The 9,576-nt window shown below is 40.0% G+C and overlaps 1 protein-coding gene across 1 annotated transcript in view; it reads right to left on the reverse strand.

Annotated features, from left to right (window-relative positions):
* The window catches only part of MUC19 (mucin 19, oligomeric), a 160,623-nt gene that overhangs the window by 65,839 nt on the left and 85,208 nt on the right, over positions 1-9,576 (reverse strand). The window contains 14 exon segments of the mRNA XM_078338154.1: positions 761-814; positions 1,416-1,466; positions 1,922-1,975; positions 2,929-2,982; positions 3,119-3,172; positions 4,136-4,217; positions 4,258-4,355; positions 4,885-4,935; positions 5,080-5,133; positions 6,008-6,061; positions 6,492-6,545; positions 6,791-6,835; positions 8,339-8,392; positions 9,454-9,531. Coding sequence (XP_078194280.1) covers positions 761-814; positions 1,416-1,466; positions 1,922-1,975; positions 2,929-2,982; positions 3,119-3,172; positions 4,136-4,217; positions 4,258-4,355; positions 4,885-4,935; positions 5,080-5,133; positions 6,008-6,061; positions 6,492-6,545; positions 6,791-6,835; positions 8,339-8,392; positions 9,454-9,531 — 837 coding nt within the window.

A 9,576-nucleotide genomic window follows, 5' to 3' on the forward strand; every position in this document is an offset into this window, starting at 1 on the left:
CCCGTCACTTGTTTAACTTCCAGGTGGGCTCCCTGATGTGATGTGATAAGAAGAAAAAAGCAGACTACCTTCCATCTTCATAAATATTCCTCAACAATTACTTGAGGTATTTCGATACTCACATTTTTAAAAAAGAACTCCCTAACTCTAATATTCCCATGTGATGACTTTATTCAATCTATTCTGCCTGGCTTAGAATTCTGACTTCAGGTGAAACTATAGTTGTACCTATTAAAGTAAATAGAATGAAGAGCTTCAAAACAATTATTTCATCATTCCACTAATATTTATTAAGCATCTCTTCTGTGTAATATTGTTTTAGGACCTTGGGATGTGTCAGTGAGCAAAATGTTCAAAGATCTCTCTCCTAAGGCACCTTGTAGTCTAGCAGCTGGAGCCCAGCAATGAACAATAAATGTAATAAATAAGTAAGTGTGAAGGATGTAAGTCAGGGCTTTGGGGAAAAGGCAAGTTGTATAAAAGGATCTGGAGCCCTGATTGGCGGGGGGTATCCAGCAGCTTTCCCTCATTCCTGCTACATAACAACTAGCTCTGCCAGCCTAGGCACCTAAATAACCAGAGGGATGAGTCAGGTGAGGCCAAGGAATTCCTAGACACACCCAGGTTTGTGATCCTGGCATGCTGTGTTCCCAGATGAAATGAGGGTCCCATTCCTTGGCCCACCTTCATATTAATGTCTTCACTGCAGAGAACTAGGATTTGATAAAAGCCTCTCAAGGCCTTGGAGTAAAAAGCTCACCTCCTGAATGTTCTGCTTGGCTGGTGACACTCCCTACTATGGAAGTTGTGGCCCCTGAGAGAGAGAGAAAAGAAAGGAAGGAATAAAGACTAGTTTTTGAGACAGTACACACTGTGCTGTGGGCAGAGTATGTCAACCAAAGTGGCCATGTCCAGATTTTGAGTGTATTTTCAGACTTGCCTGTCTTATAACTTCCAGGTTTCAGTGTTTTTCCAGAGACTACAATAGTAATACCTACAATAAGAAAGAGATGGTGTCAATAGCTGAACTCTTTTTACACTTGGTTTCTATAGGAATCTCCAATCCCCACTTAGAAGCAAATTATTACTCTGAGACTCGCAGTGCTAGAGGTAGTTCATATTTGTCCCATGCAACATTTCTTTCCACAGCAATATTACTGAGATAGTTCTTAACTAGTACGTCCTTCTCTTTTGGGGGAAGAGAAGAATTTTCTCCCATATTACTTATTTATCTGTCATTGGTTTGATGTCACAATGGTTTAGTGAAGGCCTTTGTAAGCTCAGGAAATAAGGAGACTGTCTAGCCTTTTCCTCTGAATTTTCTCAATATAGTGTATATAAATCATGTAGACATTTTCAGAAGACTATTTGAAGTTGTCATTAGGAATTACAGGTCTTAGCCTAGCATCACTCACCTGTGGCTCTTCCAACACTTGTTTCACTTACTCCTAGGAAAGTGGTGGCCTCTAAGGGAGACAAAGAGGTAAGAGTTACCGGAGAATATTTAAGAATTGTGGAGAAGATATGGTGCTACTCCTGCAGAAAATTAATACAAAGGAGGCCAGGCACAAGGACGCATGCCAATAATCCCAGCACTCTGGGAGGCCAAGGCAGGCAAATCACAAGGTCAAGAGTTTGAGACTAGCTTGGCCAACATGGTGAAACCCCATCTCTCCTAAAAATAGAAACAATTAGCTGGGTATAGTGATGGGCACCTATAATCCCAGCTACTCAAGAGGCTGAAGCAGGAGAATCGCTTGAACCCAGGAGGTGGAGGTTACAGTGAGCCGAGATCATGCCACTGCACTCCAGCCTGGGTAACACAGTGAGAGACCATCTCAATAAATAAGTAAATAATACAAAGGAGATATCTAATTATGGCAGGGCACGTGGAAGATTTCATATCAACCTGTTGACTTACCTGTCTTGGAACTGCCAGGGGCAACAGTTGTGCCAGGAGCTACCCCAGTGGTGACTGAAACACAAGGGGAATTGGCATCACCACAGTGACTCTCGTTTGTTTCCTGAAGGCCTGGCTCTAGAAAGAATCTGTTTCCATCTTTAAGATGTCAAAGGCCACTTTCTCTGGCTGCCACTCTGATGTGTTTTTCCATTAATTAGTAAACTACCAAAGCAATCAAAGGGGCCAAACCTGGGGATTACACCTGGCCTGCCAACAGAGCCAGACAGGTGGTTTTCTCCCTTACTTAACTGTTTCCCTGCCAGAGGTAGAAGACAAAAATTTATTTATTTCATTACCATTTAATCCATTTTTACTTTTCTTTTTAAGTTTCATATAATAATTGTACATATTTCTGGGTTGTATGGGAAGTTTTAATATATGCATATATTGTATAATAATGAAGTCATGATATTTAGCTTATCCATTATCTCAAACACTTATCATTGCTTTGTGGGCAGAATATTCAGAATATTCTTGTCAAAGACATTTGAATATATACCATAACATTGTTTACCCTAGGTACCTCACTGCTACAAAACACCAAAACTAATTACTCCCATCTGTGATTTTGCCCCATTGACCTAATACTAATTATTTCTCTTGCTTTGGGGGTGAGGAACAACTATGCAGGCGTTTTAAAGTTCATTTATAATAACTCTACTTCCTGGGATCAAAACTGTGTGTAAAGTCTATAGCACTGGAAATATTTATATGTAATGTTATAGGGAAATCCCTCAAAACAATTACATCCCATTTACACCTCATCTAGAAGAGTCAATCTATTAGAAAATAGGATTTTAGGAGATTTATGGGGAAATATTAAGTTAAAAAATATACCTGGCCTCTAATACATTGTCTGCAAATCCTTATTTAATATTCTGTAGGAAAGCCTACTTCCAAGCAAATCATCCTAATGAGAGTCATGATTCACAGTAACTCTCAAATTATGGGTTGCTCTTCCTCACCTGTTCTGAATTCACTTTCAGTACTGCCCCTGCCTCCTGTGAGAGTTGTGGCTTCTGAGGAAAGAAAGGAAAATCATAAGATCTAGCAAATTTGAGATATTAGTAAAAACTATCGAGGCACTATTCTATGACAGCAGCTCTACAGAGGTATCATGCATACAAAAGGAATATTTCCTTCTCACTGAACTACCTGTGTGGGAACCTCCAGATGAAATGGTTGTCCAAGATAATTTCCCAGAAGTACCTAAAACAAGAATGCAAAGAGCTAATAGAGCAAGCAGTACTGGAATCAGCACTGTAGTCCTGAACCACTAGAAGACTTTCCTTGACAACTTCTGTTTTAGAAAAAATACACACCATGAATCATTTTTTCTTTTTTGCCATCTTGTTTAATGTTCACATACTGACTACTCCCTCCACCGTACCATAGTGAAAAAGCAAAGAAGGATGCTTAATTTCACTTTACTGATTTCACTTACAGTGATTCCCTGCCAGTTCCCATGGCTCCCTGCCACTCCAGAGGAGAAAAGAAGGAAAAGTTTTGATATATCCAACATTCTTACTTTTGTAACTGGTGATGGTGTGACAATCAGGTTTTAAGAATACACTCACGTCAGATGTTTTTACATTTCCCTGGTGCTTTAAGTAGCCTACCCCAACTGCCTTCAGACCTGATAAACTGCTGCTGACACCAAGTGAAACCATGAAGTAAATAGTGACACTCTACATAAGAATATGCATGTCATTCATCTCATGTTTTGTAAGCCTTTCCTCTGTGTCTGACATCATCCTCTCAGTGAAAAGAACAGACAAAGTATCTGCCTTTTGAGATTTGTGTTTGTAAGAGAAGAAATAGAAAAAACAAGAAGTCTAATAAACATATTCAAGAGATGGCAGCAGGTGATAGGAATTTGCAGAATTATGAGCTGAGTAGGGAGAATCATGGTTCCAGGAAAACTGCTGCAGGTCAGTAGACCTCAGTCAAGTGTCCACTAACATTGTCACACAGGCCATAGAGCAATGCCTGACTTAGATGACCCCGTTTCTGAAATTTCTTAGCAGGACTACTCAGGATGGTCAGAATACATGTTGTGCTTCCAGACAAGAAGTAACTCCCTTTCCATGGCCCTGTTTCTCATGTATGTGTTACCCTGAGTACAAAATGACAATGATGAGAACTCTAAAGCCTTGGATTGATGCAGCTTACCTCCTGGAGCTTCTGATTTGGTGGCCTGGACCCCTCCTGTGGAACTTGTGGCCTCTGAGAGAAAAGAAAGCAAAGATGAAGTCTGTCGTATGGGGAGTACAGGGTTACTAGGAACCTGTCACCTGAGCAGCCATGGGGTAGCATTCCTGTGTGCTCTTGGACTTGCCTGTATTGTCAATCCAAGGTTCCAGAGTCTTTCCAGAGAATGCCCCAGTGGTAGCTATTAAGAAAGGGATGGGGCAGTCATGGGTCAGTATCTCATTACCATGAAGTGGGCAAAGAGTATCAAGCAAATAAATGGACGCAGTCTGTATTCTTATTTATTATTTCATTAAGCTGGGCTTTAAATGGCAAAAGCTAATCTCTACAGTTCTCAGATAATATTCTTCCCATGGTATATTTACCCCCACCCACCCTTTTTTTTTTTTTTTTTTTTTTTTTTTTTTTTTTACTTATTAGGTTTCCTTTTCTCAAGATTTCAGGAATAGGGAGATAGACGCTAACTCTGTAGATCTGCTGTGTAACTGTCAGTCAAATGACTACATGATTACCTTGGGGGCCATGAGAAGAGTCTGTTCAAGCACAAGAAATAAGAATAAAATTTGAGATTCTGTATTTAGTCTGTGAAAAATGGTAGGAACTTTCCTATCAATGTTAATATGGGAGAAATGAGAGTATGGATCCTTTTCAAGCCACAGGCTTTGTTGGATATTATTAGCAAGTGAGTGCAATGACCCAGCAATGCTCACCTGTCACTATTCCTCTTGTTAACACACTTCCTCCTATGGAAGTTGTGGCCTCTGAGAGACAGAAAAACAGAAGAGACATATTTGAAAAATATTCAATCATTATGAAATAAATAAGATATACTCTTAAAAGCATTAAAGGAGACATCAAATTATGGGAGGAACTCTGAAGAGTTCCCTGCCAACCTGCAGACTCACCTGTACTGGAACTGCCAGGGGCAAGGGTTGTGCTGGGAGCCACCTCGGTCGTGGCTGAAACACCAAGAGGACTAGGATCACCATGGTGATTAATCTTTCTTTCCTACAGACCTGCCTCTAGAAAGAATCTAAACCTAACTTACATCTAACTAGCACTTTCCCTAGTTCTTCCTTGGTGATAAGCCCTATGTATTTTCTCATTGACCATTTTATTATCAAAGCAACCAAAATGACAATGTTCTCAACTTGTGATAACCTTCCTGGTATCCTCAGTCAGGAGGACAATGTGGGTTTCTCCCATGCTCACCTGTTTTGCTCCGTGTTTCTTGGATTTCAGATACAAGAGCAGTGTCTGCTGTGGGGTGGTTACTGAGAATGCCATGAGTGTGCTGAGAACTCCAGACATGGTGAAAATAGTTTTCCCCTCACTTGTGAAAAGGAAGCACTGGCAGAAGGCAGGTGTGTTTCCTGGGTTCCTGTAGCTCCTCTGTGTTTCTCAGCAAGTTTTATCACCTCCCCCACCTTTTAAAAGCTTATAATGGTTTGTAATTTCACAGCATTCTATAATTAGTAGCTTTTCTGGAAAAATTTCTACACTGATAAAGAATTTGTTGGCCAAAAATGTAGTATTAGGAAAGTAAATACAATTGCTTTCCAGAAACTTCCTCCCTCTAGTCTCGCTATGAGTGTCATAATCAGAGATAGCAACACAGACATGAGTTGCTCCTTCTCATCTATTTTGAATGAAGCTTCAGTGGTGCCAACATGTTCTGTGGAAATAGTGGCCTCTGAGACATGATATGGAATTGTGAATTCTGGGGCGTTGGGATAGTGGGAAGAGAGATTTTGTGTTATTCATCAGAAAAACTCTGCAAAATAACATCATTTCATCTGCATGTCAATAGAGATGGTTTTCTTTCAATTTTACCTGTGTTGGAAATTCCTGTTTCAACAGATGTCTCAGAACCTACTCCAGTGATACCTGAAACAAAGAAAGCAAATTTAGCAAATTCATCATGGAAGCAACTAAAAGGGCCTTTCTGAGGACTTAACATTATAAATGGTGCCAATGCTAAATTAGGAGTTTCCTTCTCTCATTTCATCTCCTTGGCCCATTTGTTCCCAGGCAACTTGCAAGTGAACACACCTACATGCTAGCCTGCTGACAGAGGGATTGGGGCTCATTTCGTATCTGCCTGTTTCACTTTCTGTTATGTCTCCCTGGTGTACCAAGGAAAACTATAGAGGAGGAAAATGAAAGATAAAGTTCTTTCTAAATATCTCTGTGATACTTTATTTTATGTCATTTTATGACTTTATTTTATGTCAACCTTAAAGCACACCCATGCACACGCATGCACAAAACTCCTATGGGGTAAGAGCCAGCTTATATTTTCTTTACGGAATTTTACCTGTGTTGGAAACTTCTGAACTGGCACTGACTTCAGAAGAAATGACAGTGGTGCCTGTGAAAACAAATTGTGTGAACTTTAAAGCAGTGATGGTCTCATTCCTGTCTTCAGAGAACTAATTCTGGGAGCCAGGACTCAGGCACACTTGGAGGGGCATGGACATGGCAGTTCCACAGGGTTTCACAATTTGACTTGGTCTTGTGTAAAATGTGTCCTCAACCTTCATATTCTTCTGTTTTTAGCTGCAATCCCAAACAATAAATCAATAGAACCAAAAGTCTTGGAATGATAGCACTCACCTCCTGACAGTCCTGCTCCAGGAGTCCCTGTAGCATTTGTGGTCTCTGAGAAAGAAAAGAAATGAATGAAGTAAGAACATGCTGGATGGTTGGGTGTGGTGGCTCACACCTATAATTCCAGTACTTTGGGAGTCCAAGACTGGCAGATCACTTGAGTTCAGGAGTTCGAGACCAGACTGGGTAACATAGTGAAACCCCATCTCAAAAAAAAATAGCCTGTAATCCCAGCTACCTGGGAGGCTGAGGTAGCAGGATCACCTGATCCTAGGAGGTCAAGGCTGCAGTGAACCAAGATCATGCTCCGGTATTCCAGCCTGGACAACAGGGTGAGAAAGAGGAAAGAAAGAAAAGGAAGAGAGAGAGAGAATGAGAGAAAGAAAGAAAGAGAGGAGGACAGAAAAGGAAGGAAGGAAGGGAGAGATCAAGAGAAAGAAAGAAGAAAACAAAGAGAAAGAGAGAAAGAAAAAAAGAGAAAAAGGAGAGAAAGAAGAAAAGAGAGAAAGGAAGAGAAATGTAAAAGAAAGAGAGAGAAAGAGAAAAGGAAGGAAGGAGGAAGGAAAGGAGAGATCAAGAGAAAGAAAGAAGAAAAGAAAGAGAAAGAAAAAAGAAAAGAGAGAAAGAAGGAAAGAGAAAGAAAAGAAAAAGAAGAAGAAAAGATAGAGAAAGAAGGAAAGACAGAATAAGAAAGAGAAATGAGAAAGAAAGAAGAAAGAAAAAGAGAAAGAAAGAAAGAAAAGAAGCATGCTGGACCTGCTGCATTACCTAAGTGGCTCCCTCCAGATGTCCTGCTATGTGGTAACTTACCTAAGACAAAACATTCAGGTTTGAGAGTTTTCCCCAAAACACCACCAGAACTTCCCAAAATAAAGAAATGGTGATCAACATGCCATGACTAGGAATTGCTTTTTAAAAAATTTGTATTTCTTACAATATATTAGGATGTTCTTTCTTTGAGCTTTCTAATGTCAAGAATTAATCTGTGTTTCCAGTATAGCATCTGTCTCTTACAGCAAATTTCCTGACAATATTCTAGACTCTTTTGTCTTTCAAAAGAGATTCAGTGCTGGGAAATGGAAGTTTTCTCAGTACACATTTATCTGGTGGCCAGTAACTTGACTTCTTAGTGTACTGAATGGGCTCCTTGAGGTAGAAGGAAGTCTTAGGTTCCTGAAGCTTGTCATGTGTTAGCCAGGAAATGTTAGGCAATTTTTGAAAGGTTTCGTTTAGGAAATAAAGCAGTGTGGCTACATTTTAGGGAACACTGCCTAATGAAAGATTATCAGAATGCATTAATTCACTTTTTGATCATCTTTCCTTAAGCACTTTCATTAAAACTGCAGGCTGAGCTGGAGCTATTCCACCTGCAGCAATTCCACTTCCTCCTAGGAAGTTGTGGCCTCTGAGGATGAGAAAAAGAAAAAAGACACAATTGGGAAGACATTAAGGATTATGGATTACTGTAGTGATGATCTTGCCTATAAACAAAACCTGAGGAAATAGGTCTTGAAAGAAGTCCCCATGGGAAAATTCCACTCAGCTTGTTCTTACCTATGTTGGAACTTCTAGGGGTAAGAGTTGTGCCAGTGGTTACTCCAATGGTGCCTGAAACACAGAAAGTCCAGAAGTCACCATACTGACTCATTCTGCCATGAGAAGATCTGAATCTAGATGACATCTGTGTGTTACTTTGCTATAACAAGTAGCCTTTTCTGGCCACTTAACAGATCTATAATTCTATGAGTTTCTCTGCTTGGCCTATTCCATTTGTAAATCCATTTGTGCGTTCCCTGACAGAGGAAAGATGATCTTCTCTTGTGTTCACCTAGTTTGATCTCAGCATGCCTTAGCTCTCTGATACAAACGACAGTTCATATATACTGAGAACATGAGACCATGAGAAACTGCTGAGCATTACTCCTTAGTGAGGTCAAGGAAGGCTTTCTGGAAAAGACAGCATCTAGATCTTTATCATCACTTAGGATTTGTCTTCGTGAAGTCCAGGAAAGACACATCAGGCAGAAGACATAGTGAGGGCCAAGGTTTAGGAAAACATAGCAACATGTGTCACACAAACACAGAATGAGTGAAAAATAACTGGAAATTTAGCTTGAATTAAGTGAGAAAATAACTTCCTAGTGATCAGTTTGCAAAATTGTATAAAGGAACTTCTAATGGTGCCAACAACTAATTTAAGTGAGGCTAAAAGTTGTTATGTGGAGCCGGCTAATGAGAGTTTAGAAAGTAGATGGGGTCTCCAAGGACTCAAACAATACACTGAAGCATTTAGAATTTGCTTGAAGGGCAATGGGTATTTGCTAACATGGACGATGACAGAAATGACATGAACAGAGATAACAGTTATTAGAGGAGGACCACTGACCCTTGCTTCAGATAGAACACATCTGAGAATAGAGAAAACTGGAAGAGAGGAAACTTGCCTACAATGGTCTAGACTAAAGGAAATGTAGAGGAGTAGAAAGAGCTCAGGCATTGGAATCAGAAGAGTTGTGTGGTTAACAGGTTAAACATCTTAGAACCTCAGCTTCATTACCAGCAAATTAGGGAAAATAATACCTACATTATTATAAAGCAAAAAGAAAAGAAAAAAAAGAAAACCTTACATTGAGCTACAGTTGGGACTAAATTCTTCCCACCTCACTTGCCTGATTTTCCAGGTGTAGTTAATCTGGTCCTGCTTTCACCTGCTCCTGGGGTGGTTCCATATGGTTCTTCAGTTTTTCCTGGTTAAAGCAATAACTGATTATCAGTTTTACATGGTACATCTT

This window comes from Callithrix jacchus, chromosome 9 (assembly GCF_049354715.1).
Source record: "Callithrix jacchus isolate 240 chromosome 9, calJac240_pri, whole genome shotgun sequence".
In the NCBI taxonomy this organism is placed as follows: domain Eukaryota; kingdom Metazoa; phylum Chordata; class Mammalia; order Primates; family Cebidae; genus Callithrix; species Callithrix jacchus.